A 25677-nucleotide genomic window follows, 5' to 3' on the forward strand; every position below is an offset into this window, starting at 1 on the left:
TCATGCGTTAGCTGAGGATGCTGGTCAATGATGTCCATAACAGATCGAGACGAGCAATAGCCGAATAACGCGGCAAGCATCTAGCCGATGAGCCGATTCAATACGTACCAAGACCAGAGAAACAATATGTGATATGCAATCTCGTTATCATGCATACAATTTCAACACTGCAGTAGTGTCTTTCTTCACATCCATCTCAACTGACTCGAACCCCTGCCGGCTAAATTTGGAAGAAACAAACAAACGTCAAAGCCCTTCACCGTCACCACCAACCTACGGTAGAACCTCATGAAACGTCTGAGCGGCGATCGGATTGACACTAGGTCATGGCTCAAACCCCTGGACCCGAGTTGACCGAGCGAGCTCTGTCATGCTGGCCAGCATCAGTGCTCAAGTTCCTGTCACTCATGACTCTCGTCGTGAGAGTTCAACTCAGCTTAAAAGGAAGCTCATCGCCGGCTTCAATGTCTTGTTTCTTTTCCAGCATCAACAGTCGTTCTATCTGCTTTTTTGCTATTATCTCTCTTTTCTTTTTTATTTCCTTATTACTTTCGTTTCTGAGTTTCTCTTAGTCACTCGCTACTATTATCAACCACTCTCGCTTTACAAGCTCAAACAACTACAACCACTACTACAAATCTTTATTTTTATTATCATCATTCCAACACTCGTTTAACGCCATGCGTTTCTCTGCTGGACTCATCCCTGCCTTGGGAGCTCTTGCTTCGCTGGGCGAAGCAACTCCTACTTTCCTCGGTGGCGGAGCATCAGGCTCTGCTGGCGGCGAGGTCTCAGGTGGTGCTGATGCCCATCTCGGAGTCGGAGCCGGTGGTAGTGCAGGAGCCGGCGCAGGAGCTGGTGCAGGTGGTCATCTCGGCGGTAGCCTCAGCGGTGGAGCTTCCGGTCATATCGGAGGTGAAGCTGGAGGTGAGGCCGGAGCTGGAGCTGGAGCTGGAGCTGGCGCCGGCGGAAAGGTCGGTGGTGAAATCGGCGGTGAAATCGGCGGCAAGATTGGTGGAGGAGCTGGCGCTGGTGCCGGCGCAGGAGCTGGTGCTGGTGCTGGCGGAAGTGCTGGCGGCAAGATCGGTGGCAGCATTGGCGGCGGCGCTGAAGGTCACCTAGGAGGTGGTGCTGAAGGCGGTGCTGGTGCTGGAGCCGGTGGAAAGATTGGCGCTGGTGCTGGTGGCAAGGTTGGCGGTGAAATCGGTGGTGAGGTTGGTGGTAAGATCGGAGGAGGTGCTGGTGCCGGAGCCGGAGCCGGAGCCGGAGCTGGTGGAAAGATCGGAGGCGAAATCGGCGGTGGTGCCGAGGGTCACATTGGAGGAGGTGCTGGCGGCAAGATTGGAGGCGGTGTTGGAGGTAAGATCGGAGCTGGCGCTGGTATTGGCGCTGGTATCGGTCTCGGCGGTCTTCTCGGTGGTGGCATCGAGTGGAACGCCGGCGGTGGTGCTGACTGGCACACTGGTACTTCCTGCAGCATCGGTAACGCCTGGAAGGATCACATCCTCTTCCAGGGCATCTGCGCTCCCGAGACCTCAACTACTCCTGCTGTCAACCTGGGCCTGAACCTCCCCAGCTGCCAGATCACTGGTGACATTGGCTTCGCTTGTGGTGCTGACTTCCTCACTACTCCCAACGTTCGTGTTGGTCTCGGTGGCATCTCTGCCTACATCGAGATCGATCTCTCTGCTTCCGCTGCCGTCCATCAGTCCGTCGAACTCTTCACTGCCCCCAAGCTTGGTATTGCTATCCCCGGTCTTGACGCTGAGCTGAAGGCCGCTATTGAGGCTGCCATCGCTATCGATCTTGTTGTCGGCTGTGGTAAGGCTATCGATCTCTCTGCTGGTGTCTACGTCAAGTTCCCTGAGTCTGCCTACGTCGATATCTCCCTGCTCACCAAGGAGGTCATCCACGCTTCCCTTGAGGGTCTCGTCACCAAGGCTCTTCCCGTTGGCGTCGGTGCCGATGTCGAGCTTGGTGCTGGTATCGATCTTCAGCTTGGTCTCCGTCTTCGTTCTGAGCTCAGCATTGGCGGCGGTCTCGAGATCCCTGTTCTCGGTCTCGGCGGCAAGGCTGGTGCTGATGTTGGCTTCGGTGCTGGTGTCTGGTTCTCTCTCTTCGACTACACTGCCACCATTGGAGGCGGTGCCGGTGCCAGCGCTGGTATTGATGTCACTGGTGAGTTTGGCTGCAACCTTGGTCTCGCTATCGACAAGAAGTTCGACTTCAGCGGCGGTCTCTTCGGTCTCATCCCCAACCTTTCCGTTGGTCTCGCCAAGGGTATCAAGTCCACCTTCTCCCAGAAGACCCGCGGTACTTGCGGCAGCTTCATCGGCCACTTCAAGAAGGGTGGCTTCATTGGCGGTCCTACCATCTCTGCTTCCGGCGCTATCACTGCTACTGGTGGCGCTTCTGCCGACATCACCATTCCCGCTGGCGTTACCCACTCTGTTGAGTTCTCTGGCTCCATCGGTGTCCCTGACGTTTCTGCCTCTGTCGATATCCCTGGTGCTTCCGGTGATCTCACTGGCTCTGACTCTCTCCCCGTCGCTACCACCGGTGCTGAGATCCCCTCCGACTCTGCCTCATATGAGGCTCCCGCTGTTACTGCCTCTGGTGATGTGACTGGTTCTGTCGAACTCCCTGTTGCTACTGATTCCGTTGAGGTTCCTGCTGGCTCTGCTTCTGGCGATCTCACTGTCTCTGGTGCCATCCCCACTGGCCCTGAGGGTGTTCCCACTCACACCATCCCTGCTGGCGGCGATGTCACTGCCATCTTCGGTACTCACACCGCCGGTGCCACTGTCACTGTCTCTGGTTCCGAGGGCTTCACTACTTATATCTCTGGCTCTACTGGTTTCACTACTGTTGTGTCTGGCTCAGAGGGTTACACCACTGTTCTCTCCGGCTCTGAGGGCGACTTCACTACCGTTGTCTCCGGATCTGCTGGCTTCACCACTGTCGTTTCCGGTTCCGAGGGCTACACCACCGTCGTTCCCGGCAACTCCCCTTCTGCTACTGGTGGTTCTGACTACAACCTTCCCTCTGCTCCCGCTGGTGGCAACACTGATGCTACTTCTGCTGGTAACGTTCCCGCTGAGTCTGACAGCCTCCCTGCCAGCACTGGATCTGCCGACTCCGACAAGCCTGCTGTCACCACTGGCTCTGGATCTGATGCTGAGGAGACCTCTGCCCCTGCTGTCACCGCCGCTCCCGATGCTTCTGGCATGATCACCAGCACCATCCGCGAGACTCACGTCTACACCATCACATCTTGTGCTGCCTCTGTCATCAATTGCCCTGCTTCTTACACTCAGAAGATCGTCACCCAGACTGTCATCGAGCGCACCACCGTCTGCCCTGCCACTGCCACTGCTGTACCTGAGACTCCCGTCGAGGGCGGCAACGGTTCCAACCAAGGCGGAGACTCCAAGCCTGGTGAGGGTTCTGACAACGGTAACAACGGCTCTGCTCCCGCTCCTACCTCTCCTCCCGATGCTGCTAAGACCACCATCGACCTTGTCACCATCACCCAGGACGTCACCACCATCGTTCCTTGCACCAAGTTCGTCACCAGCACCTTCGTTGCTCCTACCACTGTCCACGTCCCTGCTGCCCCCACTGTCACCATCATCCAGGGACACACTGGCCAGGCTCCTCAGCAGACTGGTACCCAGCAACCCGGTGCGTTCACCACCCTCACCCGAGTCCCGGCCACTGCCACCGACTCTGGTGCCTCACCCACTGAGGGCTCTGAGCAGCCTGCCAACCCCCAGGCCCCTGGTAACACTGGCCCTGGTGCCCAGCCTACCTACAACGTTCCCTCAAACGGAACCATCCCCGGAGGCAAGCCCTCCCCAACTGATCAAGTTCCCGTAGTTGCTGGAGCTTCTCTCGTCAGTGCTGGATCTATGCTCCTCGCACTCCCTATGGCCCTTGCCTTTGTCATGTAAATAGCTTAATACCGAAAGCTCTTTGGCTTTCAACAGATAGAACGTAATTCATATGACTTCGAAAAGTTTCTTTTTATTTGTCGAAATCCTTTCGCCTTCTCAGTCTTGTGACTGCTTGCTTTTGACATCCTTGTCTTTGGTTGCTGAACAGTCTCTTCGCTCTTCGCTCTTTGGTGTTTCCATGATAGCCTTCTTTGACAAGTTGATTGATCTTTGTCACCTAACTTTTATTTGACTAATACTGCCTATCTGTTCAAGACCTTATTGTTCTCACGTTGTCCATTCCCAACTCGCCATGGCCCACGACTTGGATCACTGATATCCAACTGCACAAAAGTGTTCTGACCCAACTTGACTGGTTGGCTGGCTATAGAGGTAATAAAATATGCTTTGATAGTAAGGCCTGGTGGCTCTGTATATCGCATTCACTCTCCATCCAGTCGGACGGATTGACAGTCGACCTTCAGTTGCAGACTACGTTATATAACCGAAGACAGCGCAGTCAAAAATGTGTCTCAGTGACACCGTTCGCCATTCACCTATGAAGCATTGCTTCCGACAGAGCGGCAGTATCGCCTGCAATTAAGATGACTATTATGACCTGCGAGGCGTAGGTAACTACCAAGCCAAGGTGCACTTATGAGCAATGGGAAATGCTATAGAGTACCCAACGACGCTGTAGGGGCCCCGTGAGCATTAATGATTTATGAAATTAGGTAAAGATATACATAAACACCGTAACGCCTTTTTTCGTGTATTGACCAAACGCTTAAGCCGCCCAATCCGTTCCGAGTATTTTCATCTTGATGATCTAGCCCTCGACACATGCACCACAGTTTCGTTTTTGACCATGATACCACCAACATCCGCTGGATGCGCCAGATTAGCCGAACTCCCGGGACCAGTCACAGTAGCAATGTTTCCATGTCGCTGATCTTCGTGCTCGAACTCCGAATTGAAGGATTCGCTCCCGCTTGGCTCGCTTCTGGCGAGCTCGTGTGTAGAGCTTGACTCGTCCTTCCCTATAGTTCCGAGACGAATTGAGTGCTTTGTTTGACTTCGACCATAGTTGCTGCCGAAGTTGTTTGATCCGGATCTGATCGATGATACGGGATTCGTGCATGTGAAGAGATAAAGGCAGGCTGGTCGGATGATGGGAAGACAGGCTGTAGAGAATTAGTGAGAGGCAGGCATGAGACTCGAAGGTAATACTGACTGGATACTGTCACTAAGTTGACCTCAACCGATGCCCAAATAATGACGGGAGCCAATTGCCATGTCATGTCGACGGACTTGTTGTCGAATGATGCTGACACACTGACAATGACAAGACCAGCTACGCAAACCCTGGAAGATGTATTAGCACGAGGTCATTATTGAGGATGACTACAGAGAACCTACAGAATACCGAACATGAACATAAAGATGATCGCAATCTTCTGCAGGGTCGGGAGCTGAAGCTTCTGGATCTGAACGATGGGCAGGATCAAGATGCCAACGTCTATTATAACGTGCGCAAGCACAGTACCAAAGAAGAAGTCACTGCTCTTGATAGCGCAGGTATAGTGTTCCATCGTAGGATCCCAGAATGCTCGCACAGGGTAACAGTGAAATGTCGTCAGGAATGTCTGGGCCAATGTGAGCTTAGGCCTTGCGATCTCTTGAGGTTGCTTACGCGAACAAGAATCCAAAGAATGGAGCAGACCAACAAGACCGAGACAAATATCTGGATGTTTGCGACACGGAACATGCGCCAGTAGAAGGATAGTATGGAGATCTTTGCGAAGAAGAGGGTGAAGGCGTAGAAGTGTTCCATTATAAAAAGGTATTTCTTGGTCGTGTAGTTGGCTTCCGTAAAGGTCATGCCCTCTACATCCTTCGCGTGCAATCCGAAGCCATGGTGAATCCCTTATAAGAAGTCAGCGATCGTCGTTGTCGATGTCGAGGAGGAATCGTACAGATAGGCAATACAATGCCCCAGCAAACCGCAGTGGCCTTGATGTTGTTAACGATAATCCCAAGTGGTCATTGTCCATCAACATACATAACTTGCACAGGCAAAGTAATCATCCCACCAGAACCTGATCCTCGTAATTCTTCGGCTGGCAATACGTAGGATAAGAAAGATAGTCGCCGCTGCAAAGGTAATGTACTCGGCCGCCCAAAGATCAGGCTGCCTTGACCGCATTCTGGTTTATATCGTGCAGCGTCAAGAAGTAAAAAAGACAATTGAAACCCCCTCGATTAGCGAAAAGCGAAGCTGGATGTGGAACTCCCGGGATGATATACGTCTGCCGACCATGTCAATGAGCACCGTCGATCATCTCATGCGGCTAAGAAGCCTTGTAAGGATGCCGTGCGAGACCAAGTCTGGATCCAGGGGTAGAATGTTCCGACAGTGGGCGACGTTAAGCCATTGCTGGAAGGTCTAGGCTATGTTATGCGTGGAAATTGAGGAGCAAAGACCATCTGGGAGGAGGCTAATGGATAAAGAATTGTTGAGCCGTTTACGGAGTACTAGACTTGGCGATCGGAACATGTGCAAGCACGTAAAATGGTAAGCAGCCACAATTGACCACGGACCGTTTAGCATGTTGAAGACGGACGGGGTTGCATCGTTACGGTGAAGGCAAGGCGAGGTGTGCCAAGAAGAGAAGCACTCGTTTCATCTTGGACATTGGTAAGGAAGTCAGACCGGGAATGCCGAGTTATTGTTGGTCATTGAATGCCGACTAACCCAAATATTACTGCAGGCTTTGGAGACTGTAGCAGTCAAAGCGTGTCACTAGGATCCAAGCCCCATGTTCCAGAACAAGGGTTCTCCATGATCTCCCAGCTTATTCATCAGTATTGAGGGCATCTCATTTGATAGCGCTCTTAGTAGTGCAACAATCTGGTGAAGCGGCTGATGCGATCCGGCGTTTAGCTTTAAACTCTATTGTCCAACTCGAGCCTGAGCCTTTTGAACCGTCCGCCGCCATTTTCCCATCGTCTCTTCGCCTAGATTGTTTCAAATTTCCACCGTTCACTTAGTGTCGATCTTGCCATTGTCGCGTGATTTGGTCTGTGGTTACTGGTTCATTGTTCCGGGTCGAGACTCAACCGACCGTTTGGGTGTTGAGATGCTACCCTTGCCCTGCTCGTGCTGTAGGTTCGCTAGTTTTGGGCAGCTTACAGGGGCCGGCTTTTTCAGGGCGAGCGCGCTTGGGGTAATATCACAGTCACACAGTCCAATCCAGTGACCTCAACGCCTTGGAAAAAGTCTGAAGTGCACTGACGTGGAAGGCAACGCGTGTAGGCCATTTAACAGAGTTTGAACTTTCGGAGCTTAACAGAAAACTCGGCAGCTTTGTAACGGGCTTGACAAGAGTTGATGTTCCAGTACCTACATGATGTTGGCTTGGATATTCCTGATATCACATTTTCGCTCCCATCTTTGGAGCAAATGTAGGCTATCGATCCCAAAAAGCAATATTCAGGCATCAAGCCAGAATAGTTTAGGTTCCGAGAACAGATGCCCAGGAGGAACGTTGGCCGACGTCAAGGATCGGGCTGGGGCCTGTCGATCATTTCCAGGCCCTTGCTCGGCATCGACACGCGGAGGCGCCGTTCTGTTGCCAATTTATTAACACGGGACGATCACCTTCATCCACGGCAGCATACGGAGTACGTGTTGCAGACTTGCAGTACGTGCTCACGGTAACAGACCTTAAACCATTCGGGCCTTTAGCTCCATCGTACAAAAACCCAATCGGAATTAATCGAGACCAACTATCGACACTATTGATCCTCTAGCTAAGTCCAATTTGGGATCAGATTGGGACAATCGCATGATCTTGAAGAAATAAATACATACTGCGTATAGTAAACGTAAACCTTGCACCTAGTGACGCGGAGGACTGCTACCCTACCTCCCTAGCCTCCCTAGCTTCCCCAGTTTCACGACCGAGGTCCGGCATATGAAGTTGTCAGATATGACAGGGAATTGTTGAAGATGTTTTGTGTGGGGATTGGGAAATGTTTTATGACAAATGAGAATCAGATAAGGCAATTTTCAGCTCAGCCTGTTCGGAAATCATACCGTATTTGTTACCGGGTAATGAAATTTCCATCCAACAAGATTTACCAGGTTCGGGATTTAGTAACAGCGAAAGGTTCAGTAGTAAACCATGGCCGACTTTCTAGCCCGTAAGCTAACATGACCATGATAACAACTAATCGTAGTCGCAATTTGCTTACGATGAGGTCTCATTCCCGTCGATCTTGCTTAGTCGAAGATTATAGAAACACCATTTGTGCATGGTCAAAAGGGGCAGGCCACACAATTCCCCGCCTCCTGGTCACATCAACAAAAGCCCTGAATGGCCAACTGCAACATCCTCATCCTAGTAATTGTATGTAAAGCAATATGGAATGCCGCGGTAACCTTTAAACTTTAACTTGACCCCACACAAAAGCAGATACCTGATTCATGGCACATGTAACGGTGAGGCTACACCCGTGTTTCTCAGTTCCCCAGGGGAGTTACGGCTTGCATACTATCCAAAACTATGCCTCAAGCAAGGAACAGAATTGGATTGATGATCACTACTGTTATTGAGACGGTTGGCGATCCGGGTTACGATCACGGATCCATGTGCAGCTGATTAACCTGAGGCTGACGAAGGTTACGTAGGGTTCAAAGCTTCATCAGGCTCAAACCACCTACTGAATACCGTTAGCATTATCAAAGCTTTTGTTGAGAATCTCACATGCTCTTGTCCAACAACTGCGTAACGGAGAAATTTATTACAGTGAAGATGCATGTCTCAGTTCATCAAGGAGACTGCAGATTCAAGCCCCTAGGAGACCATTCCGGGCGGTTCACGGACTGCACTCACGATTAGCTGATACCGGTCTTCGATTTTGCTACTGATTTAAACACCAATTGAAACAAGTCCAGTCCAACGAATTTGAACTGAACGGTTCCGTGGTTCCGTGCGACAGGTACATGCAAATTTTGGGGCGTGTGAGCCTGTAACATGTTTCTATAATCAGTATTGCCAACGATGCGAGGTATCGAGAGTCTCTTCTCATGACCTACAGTTAACTCCTCTAATATTATCTTTCAAAGTTCATATCGTGATCTTTTATGAACCTCTCCATCCGAACGACTTGAGACTGTCAACCTAGACATCACATGACGCAGCCTTACTTATCCTATCTCGAACCATAAAGGTTAATCTTGGCACAAAATCACATGAAAAAATTGCACCTCATGTTTTATGAGCATTTGGTGGCGATGCTGACCTTTTCTAGCCATGATATACAATTCTGGGACGCATACGAAACTAGAAGTGTTTAATCTCATTCTCACTATCGTTAGTTACCAGACAGATTGATATGCCTTGATCTTGAACCCTCGGCCAGACGAATCGGCTTAATCTTGCCCGGGCCTCATCTGTATTTGTGTCAGTACTATATGGTTAGGGAAGCGCTCATTGCGAGACTTCGCATTAATGTCTTTACACGCGGTCATAAGCTCACAAGAGAGAATTATGGTAAACTGATAGCCATGAATTAGTTCTATAATGATTTCTTAAGTATATCAAGTGCCCATGCTGGCTGAGAGCTAAAGCTTACCTCGACCTCGCCTATATCCTCCGTGAGTGGATTATGTACTACCAGAGGAGATAGACGTTCATGCAGCGAAGAAGTAGACTCAACAGCTGAAACTGAACTCATGACCTTCTGATCAATCTAGAACGACTGCGGCTTGCGTGGAACTTCAGGCTAACGATTTAGAGGTGCAGGCGTGATACAATCCCCAGATCCAGATTAGTGAATTTCTGTGATCGAAAATACTTCTTCTTGCACGTGAACTAGACCCAGTAGGAAGTACCGTCTATCTTGGGCTCAAGATCACAATCGTCCCCTCAGCTCCCATCTTTGCGCTACTGGAAGTCTGGTATCCAATTAGACAACGTTCTTCCAGACCAAATCAGCGACTGGCTTTTTTTTTTTAGAGGCACAACACCCAGTAGGTTGGCCACTAAGTTAATATTTCACATTGACTATTGTCGATAGTCGGGGTCTAGATCACCACTTTATTAATAGTCGGCCGAAAAGGTTTCGAGTACGATCTTGGAAACCCAATTGAGGGGTTCAGCTGCTCAGTAGACGCCATAGCTGGAACATTTAGGTTGGTATACTGAGACAGATCAACTGGTTCTGGATTGTCTCGTGCTGGTCTGGACCATGAGGCCTCTTGTGATCCTTTAGATATAAAACCTGGGTACCGCGAGGCTATTCGAAGAGCACACGCATTCAAACTTCTTCCTGGCTATTTCTTGCACTTTTACCTTGGAGTTTAGGATCTCCGTAGGAAATCTCATACCAAGATACCTTTCAGATCGGTGTCTCCTTTGCTCCAACCATGCCTGCTCCTCCTCGCCCCAGCCGTGGCAGACCAACCGCCTCTTCCCAGCAGGACGAAGATCTCTGGAAGGCTTACGCCAAAGCACTCCAGACAAAGTTCTTTAGCAATCTCGACACAAAGAATGAGATCTTCTATGCCGCTCCCATCGGGGTGATGGGCATTCCTGCTGGTGACAATATACTCCAGGAAATCACCAACAAAGGGGTTTACGACATTGGCGATGTTGTCATGCAGCTGGATGCTCCTGTGTTCGCTTCTGGAGACAATAAGTACTCTCAGCGACTTCAAGAGTAAGACGCCCTGCGTGATATTAATTTAACGACAACTAACGTGAGCAATAGAGTTCTTGGGGCTGTAAAGCTCGGACAGAATCGAGATGTGGGTGCCCAGAAACGATTGGACGACATCCGAGCAAAAGTCAGAAAGCTCAGTGTACAACATGCAGAGCTGAGCAAGAGAGTAATTGAGAGTTACGCAGCAGACGAAGATGAAGGCAACATGTCTTTCGGACAGTGGGTTCCAAGAAATGTAAGATAATTGTGCATTCATTCCATCGAACCCATCCTATCGCAGACCAAGGCACTAATAATCTATCGGGCGTACAGTACCCGAGCTTTGAATTTCTATCTCGAGAGAAGCAAGCCGCCGCTGCTACTGAAGCATCCCTAACTGCTCAGATTGCCGGCCCTGGTTCTGATCAGCTCAATAGACAGAGGCAGAAACTGTCCAACGCAGGTGAAATGCAAAGAGACTATCCTGGTTTCAACATGCCATGTGTCCTAAGGTTTGGCACCATCACCAGCGGTTCTTCTGACCTCTCCCAGGAGAGTGCTAAATTGCCGAGACCTGCCTATACCATCGACAACTCTTACAGAGACACAGTCGGTAAGTGGATTAGGGACGCCGGTGGCGAGAACAAGCTGAACTTGACCTTCAACATCAATGATGCCAAGTCAGAGCACTGGGACAAGTTGGGGTTCGTCAATGTGAACGCCAATTCACGCTTCGCATATTTCTTCAAGGCGATCTACACCCAGGATCATCAGATGAAGGAGGACTTCATCACGGCTCAAGAGGCGGGCTCTGAACTCTCAGTGCAGCTGTCAGCAGCCGAAGCGGGTGTCTTTACCGTCAAGCCGGGTGATTGGGATATGCCCAACATTATGGACGAGTACCGTAATTTCCGGCCCGAAGTAGCTCGTGAGATTGGTCCTGCGGCTAGAGTCGACCAAGTCATTCTCGCTTACAAGGTGGCCATGAAGTTGTCCTTACAAGCCAATCTCGCCGAGCGCGTCTATGATATAACACACAAGGCCAAGAGTACTGGCGGATCAGTGAGCTTCTTCGGATTGGAGGTTGGGTTTGGGGGTGGAAGTAAAGACGAGGTCAGCATTTCTGGCTCGACCATTGAAATCCGCAAGGATCTTGGATATCCTGTCCTATTAGGTGTAAAGGGCAAGAAACTTCCAGCTCTTCCGACTGGCCGCTAGTAGGATATATACAAGCACTGAGAGGACTGTTGAATCGACAGGCCTTATGCCTAGAGAAAGGTTTCTCATACTATGCACTATAGGAAGGATTGAATATAATTTCAAAGCTGTAAGATAGCATAGTATCTGACGTTGGATACATTAGGTAACAGACTTTTGTCCCATTTTATGTCAGCACTCTCACCAGTGACGTGATTCGCTGACTCAGGACCATGCTGAGTCAATCGGCAAATACTGCAAGTGAGAAAAGGACTGACCTTGATCTGGCCAAAATTAAAGTTACCCAAAAAGTTTTCAGTCACCCGCGACCACATGCAGGAGCAAGACCTTCTTCAGCAGCTCGAGAACACGGCATTCGCCTGCTCATCTCTCATACGTTTGAGCGGTGGCAGCGCCAACTATGTCTATCGAGGTATTCTTATCCACGCCATGCCCGCCAGAGACGATGCTTGGGATATGGAGAGTGTTATCGTGAAATATTCACTTGGTCATGTACCAGGAAATGCTGGGTTTAAACTCGACTTATCACGCTGCGTATGTCCACATCTAATCTCCTTTCCCATCAAAGCCAAGGAGGCGATGTGCATAAGCCAGACAATAGCTGTCCCCTAACCCTGTTCTCTATACAGTCTGTCGAGAATACCGTGCTGGAGTACTTGAATAAGTCATCACTGGTGACTATGAAAGTCAAGATCCCTATTACTTATTTTCTAGATCTCAATGCCCATAGAGGTATTGCGGTACAACAAGACTTCCATCATTCAACAGACATAGCATCTATCATACGTTCAACAGAGCTGAGTGGCTTGTGGACGAAATCTCAGGCATTGTTCACTAGCCAGGAGGTTGGAAACTGGCTGCGTCACTTCCATGAATGGGCCTCAGAACCTCAGCAAGCAGACTTCCGAAGCAAGGTTGGCTGCAACGAACCCATGCAAAGACTTAAGCATAAGGTTACCTATGGCACACTCATAGAAATCTTGAAGAACTTTCCCAGTATCCTAGGAAAGAACATCAGGGCTCTGGAAAGGGTCAAAGAGCGAGCAGAACTCGAGCTTCATGATCTGACTAGCGGTAGGGAAGGACCAGATCGAGGTATGATCCATGGAGATTGCTGGATGGGAAAGTGAGTTACAGGGACGCTTCACCCGACGTATGCAGCGAAACTGATTACTACCTAGTGTTATACTAACAAAATACCCTGCTCCAATCGGTCGTGATACCGCTAGAGACATCATCTTTATTGACTGGGAAATGTGCCAATTTGGCCATCGGGCGTACGACTTGGGACATATGATAGGCGATCTGTATGAGGCGCATCATTTCCACGGCTCCAATATCGCTTTGACGATGATCAGAGGGTTCATTGACGGTTATGGGGAGATTGGCGACGAAATGGCTTTCCGAACGGCTATTCACACTGGCGCGCAGCTCCTGGGCTGGTACAATCGCCGTGCCCCATCGGATGCCTTGAAAGGGACCGAAGAACAGATTTTAAGTGCAGCGAAGATCTCGACGCACTTTATTGTTGGCGGCGGGGAGAGGGAAAAGCAGTGGTTTCGAGGTACACCATTGGCACCTTTATTCCATCCCGCTACATAGTTAGGTCGCGGGATTTGTCAACATGCCCGTTACCTTATACGGGCCGACTTCCAAGCGATTACCAAAAGCATGCTCATCAGCCTAGATATGCGCCTTATATAGAGTTACTGTCTAGGTGTTAAACTGGAAATCAAAAGGTTTCCGCTCACAGTCGATCAATGGCCTTCTGTTGATGCATGCTGTAAGACGGCGCAGTCCGGCTCGCGCAATGAACTCAACGCGGTTTAGCGCCGTATTTCAGTGGCACTGCTCTGTGACAGCCTCCACCTCGATCAATGTTCCCCAATGGGAATAACCTCATGAAGAACGCCCAACATGCGACAGAGGGTCAACTATAAGACAGGTGTTGTGCCCAGATGAGAGTTGCCACATACATAACTCAGAATTAAATTCATCGGGATTAAATTGCTTTACGTATCCAATCTTCACGTCTCAGTCAGAATGTATCCCCATCAACTTGACTATCAACAACAGGCCTTACCAGTGGAATTACCAGCTGAAACAATCCCTCATCACGACTACATATACCAGCCGAGCGACCATATTTACCTTCCACAAATACTACCCCCTTCGCCTCCCATGGAAAGACCAATGTTATCTCCATCGCGCCCCATTCTCATCCCTTCAACCTCAATCACTGGGTCATTGGAGGTAACTCCACCATACCATCGAGCTTATCCCCCTATCCTCGGCTCCTATGGCATCTCTTCAAAAGAGTTCATGGTCATCATCGATGCCCTAAACATCGCACTCGCTGAGCCAGCGCCATTCAAAGCAATGGAAGTCGCAGGCGATGGCCTCGGCTTTGTCCCGAATGAAATCGCCCAAGGCGTTTCCTTAGGTCTTGGACTGGCTGCGGGTACTGGAACTGCTGCTACCGCATATTTTCGTGAGAGAAAGGTACTCGAGAGGGTAAATCGTGACATCTTCGCGCCAAATGGTTTGGTGATGAAGACGATGAAGGACGAGGAAGTGATGCAACGACTCAACACCACGGCCAAGAGTCTCGATCCACTACAGCGGCTACAAGAAATCTCATCGCATGTTGAAGTTTTGTCTTTTGACGTTGAGCCACCGGTCAGACACTCCAATATGCTGGATCGCATCAGCGCAAAACAAGCTGCCATCAAACAAGCCGGCAAGGAGAAGAAAAAACACAAGAAGCAAGAAAAACGTCTCCAGAAGCGCGAAAAGGCAGCTGAAAAGTTTGATCGCTCTGTTGCCTCTATCGATGAGCAGTATAACTCCGACGTTGAAAGTCGGATTGAGATCGAGGCCAAGATCGCGAGGTTGGAGGATAGGATCACGGAGATCAACATCAAAGCAGAGGAGAAACTCATCGACTCGAGTGAGAAGAAAGCCGGCGAGGTTGAAAAGAGACGAAGAAAGGACCTGGAAGAGGTTGAGAAGGATCGTGCCAGGTTGATAGAGAAGCATGGTAAGGCGATCGCCAAGGTGAGTAAGAAGGCTGAGAAGAAGGATGAGAAAGATGAGAAGAAGGTGGCTAAACTGGAGTGGATCATGATTCGAACTATTTAGACTTTTCCCTTGATATCACTTTATAGATGTATATATTATTTGATTAAAATTATGCTCGATGTTTTCCATTCCCGCCTTCTCCCAATCTCAAATCCATATGTCCCAGCAATGACCCCATTCATGATCTCATCAGCCCCCTTCTCCTCTACACTGCCCTTTTCGAAGTTCATACTGGCTATTTGGAGCGGAAATATGAAGAGTAATGACTCCGTGCTGTGAGACTCGTGTCCAAGACACGACGCTGCCAGTTGGCATATCTCAGCCGCAATAGCTTTCCGGACTACTTTCCGGTCCTCGAGCACAGCAGGAATTTCGGCCACTAGAGGAATGTTGAAGAATGTGCATAGACCCGTCATACAGAGTATTATTGCTCTTTGTAATGCAAGAAGGGCTTTGTCTCTGACCGGATGCGAAGTGCTGTCTTGTGTTGAAGTGAAAAGACAGCCAGTTAGAGGCCGAGGGTGCTGATAGAACTGCTCCCAGTCTTCTAGATCGGACAATGTAATCTCGACTTGCTGCCGAAGCTCTTCGGCGAACTTGTAGTCAACTTCACCTCTTTCTACCCGATCCATGTCATGCAACTGACCGGGAACGCGGGCAAAGATATCGTGCAAGGCATCACTAGCTGTCTTTGGCACAGTCGACGGCCAGGGGACGGTCTGCCACTCTGGAAGTGTCAGATAGCAATGCTTTCTTTTTATCAGTGCGCACAATATCTACGCCAGTCAGCGATGTTCCATTCTGGGAGAAGCAGTTCATACTATCTCGAACCGGCACTGTCTGAGAAGTTCCCTTTCCAGAACTGTTTGGTGTCTCCACGGTCCTCTCAGCTTGACCTTCGATCAACGGTTTAGTATATGGACTCGGGTATCATGGTGCATCACAGAACCTACCAACTGAGTTATTCCCTCGTAGTGCTTCAACCATCCCGTCTTGTCCGTAAAGACGATGTTCTCAAACATGCATAGACAAATTACACTCGCAAGCGTATCCCACTCAAGAACGGCGGTTGAACTCGCCAGATCAAGCTGCACTCTGTTCAAGACCTTGACGTATTCCCTACTTCCGAGGTCAAAGATTCGCCTATCGCCGTTTGTTTTGCCAAAGTACACTGCTGCTAATGCCCGCACTGCAAGAGAACGTGTAGAATCCGACAATGTGATGGATTCGAGGTTGGCCATCAAGGGCGTAACTTCATTGATCCGCGATAGTAGGTGAGCATGAATTACGGCATCTTGATCCAGTAACAGTGGTGGTGGATGCCATATTTGTCGTTCAGTGGCCTCGGGAGACGGGCTTGCCAGTTGGACCTGGACCTGGTTGTCCTTCACCGGCGATTTATCTTTGGAGAAACGCGATGTCTCGTCAACAAACTCGCCGTACGTGACATAGCCTTCACAGGCTATCCCAGCTTTCTCGCATCGCTGACAGTGCGGCTTGCTGTGATCTACGATGAGCGTCAGTCAGCGCGTCTCCTAAACGACATCCATAGAGACGATACCGCATTTTACGCGTCTTCGCTTGCATGTCCTACACGCTTTACTGCGACCTCCGCGATTGACCATGACGATGAGTTCGGGCTTGCTCAGGCTGACTGTTCACCGACGCGCTCAGCATGAAATGAGGGGACATGTCAGATGGGATTTGCCAAGATTGCGATTGCGCCACAGATGAGTCGTCATCATCCTTGGTTTGAGGATGGCGCAGTGATAACCAACTCATGACCAGATGTCTTGGCTAGTGAAGCATTATCTTGGTTTGCGGCCGCAGACACTGACACATTCGCATAAAATGAGGCGCGCCATGAGGGACTGAGACGCGTCACAATTGGCTTCACACTCAGCGGCGCAACAATATTGAGGCAGCGCCCGCCGAAGACCTGTGTAAAACAGAAGTATGTTGTTATTAAAATTTATTCAGTATGATCCTGTATTAAGGGTATCCAGTGACTCTTTTGTCCGACCGTCCGTTGGCTGGTACAACACCTGAGCCCGAGGTGAATGTGTGAAGTACGGAGTAGTAGTTATTCAGTTGCATGCTGACTTGGATACAAAAGATAGCTGCATGAATAATCCTTCGAACTTTGCAACACGAAAGCATATGACCCTCTTACAAGGCCAGTATATGTTGCAGCAATGACTATATAATCTTCCATTGATCTTCGAATTAAAGTTATTCACAGATCTTCATAAGATCCAAGTCTTGTCCATCTCATCCTCAGCCCTACCCTACGGCCCCCAAAACCACAGACCAACGCCAACTAACGTCGACTCCCGACGCTGACACCGCCAGCGTCCTCCCCCTCCCCCTCCGTCTCCTTTCCGCCCCGCCGCCCTGTTTTATCCCCTGTAGGTAATTACGGTCCCACCAATGACCACCAGCTGCCAAGTTTTTAGGCACGTCCTTCCAATCCATCGCTGCCAGAGCATCCATTTCATCATCCCCTGCCAAGCCATCACTGGAAATTAAGCAATGAATTGCGCTGCGGGGCTCACAACCTCCAGCGTTTCACTCAACACCACGATCATGATCTGATCAGTCAGTCACAATGTCAATGTCAATGTCAATTCAGTTCAATCAATTCTCTAGATGCCCTTCCTTATTCTACCGCAACTCCAAGTAATCCTGAATTATCCACAGGTGATATGTATGCCGTGCTGTAATACAACTGCAAAAATTAACGATGCCACTCTATCCGTATTACCAATTACATTGTTTCTTTCTGTTCGTGTTCTCGTCATTGCGCGTGCTTTTTGATGCTGCTCCGATACCCCGGTGTCGCCCCTTGGCAGAAATAGTGGTCCAGCACCAACTCCTCTGCCTTGATGTCCAACCATCCAGGCGACGAGTCGCCAATGCCAAAGCTCAGCCAGATCTCGTCGTCCAAGTACCCGTGGCTCCTCTGCGTCGGTTGATCACCGTGATAAACCATGCTTCCTGTCCAAATGTATCTGCTGTTGGTCTCACCATGGTAGGTGAGCTTCTTGCTGACGCTCATCATGTGGTATGGCGCGACGGGTGAATAGACAACTATTCGGTGGTCGTACCACGTGTTTGTATATTGAGGAGGATCGTAGCGCATCTGCACCATGCCCATAATGACCGTGTTGTTCTCCATCGGCTCGCAAGTACCGCGATTGCAGAGCGTGAGGCTGAGCATGGGCGTCGACTGATGCACGCGCTTGTCGGTGAGCATGACGTCGTTCATGCAGTTCTTTTCGGCAGAGTGCCATGTCTTCTTCTCGTTGTCGGGAGGGAACGGTTCGTCTACGGCGGATTCGGGCTCAGCTTCCATGTTCTGGACGGGCTCGTCGGTCGAGTTGAAGCGGAACAGCTGGCTAGGCTCTACCATGAACATCATCTCGTCATCATCTGCGCTGAAGGGATTGTAGACAGGAGCCCAGTTCTTCTCGCGTTGGTACCGGGCGTCGGATTCTTGGCCCTCGGGGGGCTGGCGACGGAGGAGGACGGGCTTGTCGAATTCGATGGCAGGGAGTTCTTTCGCGTGCTTGCCCATCTGCTTGACAAGCTCCGGTACAGCTGCACGTGCATCGACAATGTACATGCCCTCGCAGAGGTTCTCGTCATCAACCTGGTGGGTGAAGATGAGCATAGGAGTGCCATTCTTCCTCCAAAAGAGCTTCATATCCTCAGGACCAATGTATTTATCCATGTCGGGCTGATTCTTGCAGTGGTGCTCGGGACCTTGAGCTTCTGTAAAGTCCTCTACGAGCATCTTATGCCAATCGTTGTCCGCAGTGAGCTCCGGCCGGCCGAATGCATCCCATGTTAGGCTAACGAAGGTGGCGACTTGCTGCGCTCGTCTGTATTTCTTGCCCTTGATATCTTGATCGACGTGGGGAGCGCGCGCAATGACGAGGAAGTCGTGCTTGCTGCCTTTTGGCAGTTCAAGAAGGGTAGGATTCATAATCTTCTGGCCCGTCTTCTTGACATTTATAGAGTTGTAGAAACCCAAGTTATTCCGTGTACTCGTGAGGAGGCGGTAATCGTTGGTTCGAGAGAGGAGAGGATCGTAGCCGGAACGCCCATTGCCAAATAGCCTGTCGCTCATGGTGAAGGTGAGGATCATGACGACGAGGAGGGCTGTTGTCGTCACGTAGAGGATGATGCGCCGTGGGTGAGGATGGGGAATGCGAATGCTCGAGAGGCGCACGCTCAAGTTGCGCAAGCTGTTAGGCAAGCGCATGTTGGAAACGCGCATCTTGAAATGAGGGAGCCGCGTTGGCTGGCGAAGAGAATTGAAGTGAAAGACAGAGGAGGCTCGAGCCTCACATCGAAGAGCAGGAGAAGACGTGTCTCGATTCGTGCGGCCGCAATCGGGCTCGGCTCGTTTTGAGGTAGCGGTGGTGCTAGAAGTGCAAGGAGGTAGAGAAAAAGACAGCGCCGCGAAGGAAACAAAGGACGGCAAAAGAGCGGATGGAAAAGAAAGATGGAGACAAGTTGAGGCGAAGTGATGTCCAGTGTTTGACACGATGGAATGGAATGATTGGACTTTTTGCAGGCGAGCGCCCCCCTAAAACAAGCATAAGAAGGAACCCACGATTTCAACAGACTTTTTTTCTTCTGGTTAAAGGGGAGGGGGGGTTACAGGGCCTAGCAGGGGTGAGGGCCACTAAATCTAGAGTTATTTTTCAATGGAAGATTCGATTCCCTGACATCCTGTTGGTCAATGCGTCATAGGCTGCGCCACAATTGGTTGATTCTCTCCAGAGCTCTCCACTGCCGCTGGTACCGCACTCAGTGAAAGAACAGGTTCAGGACATGAGCTTGTAGATCAGTGAGTTCTTTTTAAACTTGTTTGCGTCTCAGACATCGGCGATTAAAACAGGTGGGCCCTCTCATCTCAGATCAGACAGAATGTTCGTGATATTCAGACACAAAGCTTGTCAATTAAATGCGAAGTCGTGGCACAGACAGTTCTAGATCTGAGTGCGGAGAAGGCTTGTAATACAGTGCATGAACAACAAATGCTCACGTGGATGGTTGCCACATTAATTAATACAGTCGCACAGTTGCAACGCCAAGTCTGCTCACGCACCACCAGATAAATCTGTGGAGATTGCCAACATGGAATTGCAGATTTGCCAAGGTGATCATCCACCATTTTTCGTCTCTTCTAACATGTATATCAGCCCTATGGCGAACTCTATTTCTTATGCGTTCTCACCGAGCTCATACAGCTACATACTGTATCGATTGTCATAGATATGATGAGGCGGTGATGCATATGTCAACAATGCGTACATGCTACGAGGTCTGGACTCTTCGTTAAGGCCTTGGCGGTGCCAAAGGATTGCCTGCCTAAGCGACGACCAAGTATGACCAGTTCTTTGCGCCTCTTTGTTCCTTCACCCACTCACTGAACCGTCACAGTGATGTATGGACCAAAGCGAGACGCGTCACCCCCACCTCAGGCTGAGGTCGTTCTGCAACCTCCAATTCGGGATGTACCTTGATTGCGTCATGGGGGTCTCGTTCTTGAGCATTTTGTCAGGCCACTACGTGTCGATGCTCAGCAACTGACGCGAGGTAGATTGTTTCCATCTTTCTCTGGTATTGTGTTTCACAAGGGAGCGTAGCTGCAAAACTGTTTGCTCATACGTTCCGTGATGTTCCAGTGAAAATAAGGCCACCATTGCCAGCCACCTATATAACCAATTCAGAGTAGGACTTGGCGCTGCAATTCTTGGTAGCTATGTCGTAGACAACGCAAACTATAACTGATGCGGCCCATGTGGGAATTAATAGGACTCTGGAAGACGACTTCACCTACTATTGTAATGCTATACTTGATACGTAGCATCGGCTGGCTCTTGGTTGTCCGTTACCAAGCTTCTTGGCACTGACGCATCTGGAATATCATAGTGAGGACCGCGATGCTAGAAAAAGTCCCAGTATGAGGAATATAGTGATTTTAGAAGTAGAGTACGTTTGATAGAAGCTGAGATAGCTCCTGATACGAGTTTTGCTGTTGGGGTTTCCTCGTCGCGAACGGGACAGCTGGCTCAACAACAATACTGTACCAAAGACGTAGGCTCTTGATGGCTTAAGCTTGGTTCTGTGATGCGTGACTCTCGGAGACTTTCCACAAACAAACTTTACTGCTATAACTGGCCCTGGAACATAAAGCAGTTACTGTGGAGGTCTCCCAGAGCAGGGACACTGTTGTTTCAACAGATTGGACTTCGCGGACAGTTTTTTTAGGGAACAGTCTACTGAGGCTAGCTTCTTGACCTTATGCTGGAAAGGAGACATACCGAGGCCTCGAGCCGCAAGAATGCAGAATAAAGAGTTCCTACTCCAGCCTCAGGATAGTGCGAAGGCGGATCTAGTTGACAGCCTTGATAAGTCTGTGAAATATGAAGCCACTGGAGGACGTACTCGAGACTGTTCGAGGGTAGGCCTTGCTTTAGCCTGGTTCATATCTTGAAATGACTTCTACCGTTGAAAATCTTAACAGACCGCGACGGCTAGAAGTACTATTCGAAATCTGGAAAGGATAAGTTGAGTTGCCAACCGCAAAGTTGGCAAACAATATACGACCCAAACCTTGCTTTCCACCTACTCCTACACCTGCTCTGAGAGCATCAGGAAAGCCGACCACGAAGCACATGCGAATCGAAAAGACTCATTAAACATACTGAAGGTATCGGGGAAGTAATACATATCTGGTAAATGGGCGATATAAGCTTGAGAGCTGTTGGCACTATAGCCAGACTCATCATGCCCTTAAGGAGGTGTGAGAAATAATGCGGATGACGATGCATCGAGAGAGGGCTATGGAGATGGCTGCGGCCTATAAGGTTCACCTTTAGGCTGCAAACACAAGTGACGAATGAGAACACGGTATTTATTGAGAGAAGGCAAAAAAGCAAAGAGGAACGAAAAACATGGGAAAGGCGTCCTTTCCAAAAAGGATCAGACAACAATGCCACCAGTCAAACACTTTCCCGAAGGGCAAACCTGGTCTTATTCACATGGGTGAACGGATGTAAGACAAAGACGATAAAGCACATAACGCACAAGATCAGCGAAGGGTTTGAACCTGTCTAAATAGCAGACTCCTTCCAAGCTGGTAAGGAGATGGAAACCACCTCTGATTAAAGTAATGAGGCTTAAGCAATGAAGCCCAATACGCTCAAGTTCAAAGTGAGGTGACTAGATAGTTAACGAAAAGGGGGAACCCCCGTACAGATGACATTAAGAAAATGGAGGAGTTGTATCCAGAGTGGATGTATTGCGTACGAGTCAGCCAGACACAAGCAGCACAGCCATGCGATGTTTCTGGGTGCCGTCAAGTGTATGAAATGATGCCAGATTTGTTCATCTGCCGAAGCTTCACCATGGGCCCGCGCATCAGGCGACTTGGCATAACAGACGGGTCGAATTCTAGTTGCCGGGATGTTGTAAGTGGGATATCTGTATTTGAAAGGACCGCGAGTCAGTGACAGAGGGTTTCTGCGTTGCACCTTGAGCGTGTATATAATGTAGCTCTCTCATGTGCCAGAGACTCAAGTGAGCGATCTCGAAAGGAGAGACCAAGAGAAGAATGAGTTCATCTTGAGGTGCAAACGGTTGGCAAGACTTGTGAGGGACTTCATGAAACCTTCTACTGATAGTAAAGGGACGGCATGCCCGAGAGAACAGAATCTTGGCGAGGGGCCGATTGAGAAATGCCGAGACAAAGATATTGCCGTTCTTGTTCTTGGCCAAATACCGGGTTCCCTTTTGGTGGTTCTCCATAGCCCAAAGTTACTTATCATATCTATCCCACTCCCCCTGGTTCAAGACCAGCTTTGACTTGTAACCTTTTCTTGGCAGGGCCTTTCTTTGTATTCCGTTTCGGACCTACAAGCAATTGCTCCATTTTACTCTATGTGAAGAAATCTGACCATCGTTATAGCATAGCTGACTTACAGCGCTATAGGTAGCATCTTATCATACGCTATCAGAAGCATGGGGCTTAGTTGAGCTTTCGAGGGCACCGTTACGTTGCATCTACTATCAGCGGGATTTCCGTAACAGAATGCTAAAGATTATACAGAAGAGGAATGGCTTGACAGGCCGTTGACGGTAGCTATATATATCCTAGTCAATACCCCTGTGCTAGTCTGAAGATCGATTAACCTGACGTTTGACACGTGCTTCAGGGCTGAGCCTTGGCGTAAAACCGAGGCTGTGACAATTTCTTTATGATTACCTGCCTATTTCATGATAATCGAGTTCATTTGAGGAAGTTCAGACGACTTAGTTAATGAAGATCTCTCGTAAACGGCAACTTCCATGCAGCACCGTCTTCAACATTTGTCGCGATGGCTTCACTCAATCGAGTCGCTTGGCGCGTCCCTGCTGCGCCGCATCCCTGCTTCATCACCAGCGGACCTATGACCGCCCGCGTCGCAAAAGCGAATGATACCATCAATTGTCTGGCAGCCAACGTTTAACCGTGATTCGCCTATCAATCTCGTCCCTTTTTCGCATCGCATTAAACCCACCAGCCTATAGCATGCCACCAACCCATGTAACCACTCACCTGAGATGTTATTCCCACCGTTAGACACCTTCCCCATTTCGACTAGAGCCATGCATGTGATGGTCGGCATTTGCCATACTGACAGCTCTAAGGGTTCTAATGGTCCAGAGCTGAGCTGCTAGTGGACTGTTTGTTATACCTTTGGAAATATGGTATACCTACATTCCTAATCTGTTGGCTGCCAAGTCACCGTTGGAGACGAACTCTATTCCCTATTCACTAGCGTCGGTATTGAGCTGATCTGTTATATCTTGATGCCATCTCTCATCATGTTCGGCCCATCACGCTCACTCCCAGGCATCGCCTTGTCACTCATTCAACAAGTCTGTCGTTTTCCACCATGAGAACCTCGTTCTCGTCCATTCTTTTCAGCCTTTGGCTCCTTTGCCTTGGCGTGCTCGCACACGACGAGTCATGCGGTTGCACTGTCAAGTACATTGTCGTTGAGATGCCTAGTCAGACAGTCGCTGCTCAGACCAAGCCTCCGACAATCACTTCTGTACAAACCAAGCCCACCAATATCCGATCTAAGCCTAACCAGACGACTGTTCGCGCGTCTTCGACTTCCGCCCACCACAACACCACGGCGACTTTCCTTCCCAAGCCTCCCGCAAAGGTCGACTTGAGCAACCCCGAGAATGCGGTTCCCAAGAAGAACATCTCCATGTCTTACGGCGATATTGAGAAGCCCCGAAACCAAACCTTCCCTGCGCTCAACACAACCGCTCCCAAGGGGGCCATCGACATGGACCTTGTCATGAACCATCCAGCTGTTGTTCTGGATCACATTGACGCTATTGTCTCGGTCGAGTGTACGGCCGATTCCGTCAAGGTCCAGTTCGGAAAGTCTGCTGCTTTCGAGAAGGCTATCGACACTTGGTCAGATGACGAACCATTCATTCTCATTACGAACAACATGGGCAATTGCAAGACCGACATTGGCCAAGCTTTCTACCTTGTTGATGGCGTTACTACAGACAAGGGTGATAAGACCATCACTTGCCATGCTGCTGAGCAAGAGCTGGCTGACATTGCTGGCACGTTTTTCTCCATGAAATAAAAGACAAGACTAACATTGTCCAGAAACCTGTGAAATGTCGTTCACATCCATCCCTGCCACCAAGTTGACGAAGCGCCTCACACTTAACCCCAGTCTTTCTCTCAACTTCGGCACTGGTCTTGAGAGAGATACTGTCCTTTTCCAGGAACAGCCATGGGTGACCATCAAGGCCGAGAAGGCAGAATTCTCTTCCACTGTCTCCTTCTCTGGCCGCGCCAAGTACAACTTTTGGCGCTTCAAAGTACGTGACTCTGGAGATATGAGTAGCCTAGTTTACTAACTTGAGTAGATGGAAGATCTCTATTTCGATCTCGATACCCATTTCTCAGCTGATGTCGCTTTGGCCGCCGATGTAGCTGCAGCTTGGTCTCGATCTATCCTCTACGACCCCGATACCCTCACATATACCCTCGTCGAAGTTCCTGGTATCCTCTCTCTAGGACCAGGCCTGTCTTTCGCTGTTGGAGTAGATGTTGATACCTCAGCCGCCGTTGCAGTCAGAGCTGGCGCCGGTATTGCTATCCCTGCCGCAAACGTCCATCTCGATTTCCTCGATTCGGGCAAGAATGCTGCTACTGGCTGGGAGCCTCAGTACACATCTTACGCCAACATCACCGAGAGCGTCGAGGTCGGCTTGAATGCCAGTGCGTCACTTACTGTCCAGCTCACCTTCAAGCTTCTCGGCGGCCTGGTCGATCTCAGCAGCGGACTCACAGCTACTCCTGAATTTGTGAACAAGTTCACTCTAGATGCTGCACAGTCGGCCCATGTTTCGAATGGTGGTGCTGGAGTGAATCTTTTGGACGCCGAAAAGGTTGCCCCAGTTACGACACCTGGCTCAGAACTTGCTGTCGTAAATGAGCCCAAGGATTGTGGTGTTTCTCTCAAGTCCGACTTCATTTTTGATCTGGAGGGCTTTGCGACAAAGTGGTGGAAGGCTAATCTGTATCACGTTGAGGTCCCCATTACCGATCTTTGCTATAATTTCCAGTAGTAATACGTTGAAAACAAGGGCCTCTTATCATAGATGGCAGCTGTACTATTAGTCTTAGTCTGATAAT

General features: G+C 49.7%; 8 protein-coding genes; 5 read left to right on the forward strand and 3 right to left on the reverse strand.

Annotated features, from left to right (window-relative positions):
- Window positions 1-680: 680 nt before the first annotated feature.
- FFUJ_11553 (related to large-conductance mechanosensitive channel) lies at window positions 681-3953 on the forward strand (the record flags this gene model as incomplete). The annotated part of the gene is made up of 1 exon (XM_023570465.1): window positions 681-3953. The coding sequence occupies one exon, from the start codon at window positions 681-683 to the stop codon at window positions 3951-3953; it is 3273 nt and encodes a 1090-aa protein (XP_023437574.1).
- A 798-nt stretch (window positions 3954-4751) lies between these two features.
- On the reverse strand, window positions 4752-6141 carry FFUJ_11554 (related to L-fucose permease; the record flags this gene model as incomplete). XM_023570466.1 has 6 exons in its annotated part: window positions 4752-5119; window positions 5170-5300; window positions 5355-5581; window positions 5629-5861; window positions 5912-5948; window positions 5998-6141. The coding sequence occupies 6 exons, from the start codon at window positions 6139-6141 to the stop codon at window positions 4752-4754; spliced, it is 1140 nt and encodes a 379-aa protein (XP_023437575.1).
- Window positions 6142-10368: 4227 nt separating this feature from the next.
- Window positions 10369-11861, forward strand: FFUJ_11555 (uncharacterized protein; the record flags this gene model as incomplete). XM_023570467.1 has 3 exons in its annotated part: window positions 10369-10661; window positions 10713-10899; window positions 10977-11861. The coding sequence occupies 3 exons, from the start codon at window positions 10369-10371 to the stop codon at window positions 11859-11861; spliced, it is 1365 nt and encodes a 454-aa protein (XP_023437576.1).
- Window positions 11862-12173: 312 nt separating this feature from the next.
- FFUJ_11556 (uncharacterized protein) lies at window positions 12174-13463 on the forward strand (the record flags this gene model as incomplete). XM_023570468.1 has 3 exons in its annotated part: window positions 12174-12395; window positions 12491-12987; window positions 13043-13463. 3 exons carry the CDS (start codon window positions 12174-12176, stop codon window positions 13461-13463), a joined length of 1140 nt encoding a protein of 379 aa, XP_023437577.1.
- Window positions 13464-13904: 441 nt separating this feature from the next.
- Window positions 13905-15002, forward strand: FFUJ_11557 (uncharacterized protein; the record flags this gene model as incomplete). Its single annotated transcript, XM_023570469.1, has 1 exon — window positions 13905-15002. The coding sequence occupies one exon, from the start codon at window positions 13905-13907 to the stop codon at window positions 15000-15002; it is 1098 nt and encodes a 365-aa protein (XP_023437578.1).
- Window positions 15003-15037: 35 nt separating this feature from the next.
- Window positions 15038-16567, reverse strand: FFUJ_11558 (uncharacterized protein; the record flags this gene model as incomplete). XM_023570470.1 has 4 exons in its annotated part: window positions 15038-15669; window positions 15764-15838; window positions 15892-16449; window positions 16504-16567. 4 exons carry the CDS (start codon window positions 16565-16567, stop codon window positions 15038-15040), a joined length of 1329 nt encoding a protein of 442 aa, XP_023438095.1.
- A 1172-nt stretch (window positions 16568-17739) lies between these two features.
- Window positions 17740-19224, reverse strand: FFUJ_11559 (uncharacterized protein; the record flags this gene model as incomplete). The annotated part of the gene is made up of 1 exon (XM_023570471.1): window positions 17740-19224. The coding sequence occupies one exon, from the start codon at window positions 19222-19224 to the stop codon at window positions 17740-17742; it is 1485 nt and encodes a 494-aa protein (XP_023437579.1).
- Window positions 19225-23896: 4672 nt separating this feature from the next.
- On the forward strand, window positions 23897-25610 carry FFUJ_11560 (uncharacterized protein; the record flags this gene model as incomplete). XM_023570472.1 has 3 exons in its annotated part: window positions 23897-24539; window positions 24640-24857; window positions 24906-25610. The coding sequence occupies 3 exons, from the start codon at window positions 23897-23899 to the stop codon at window positions 25608-25610; spliced, it is 1566 nt and encodes a 521-aa protein (XP_023437580.1).
- Between the last annotated feature and the right edge of the window lie 67 nt (window positions 25611-25677).

Source organism: Fusarium fujikuroi, chromosome FFUJ_chr11 (assembly GCF_900079805.1).
Source record: "Fusarium fujikuroi IMI 58289 draft genome, chromosome FFUJ_chr11".
Classification (NCBI taxonomy): Eukaryota; Fungi; Ascomycota; class Sordariomycetes; order Hypocreales; family Nectriaceae; genus Fusarium; species Fusarium fujikuroi.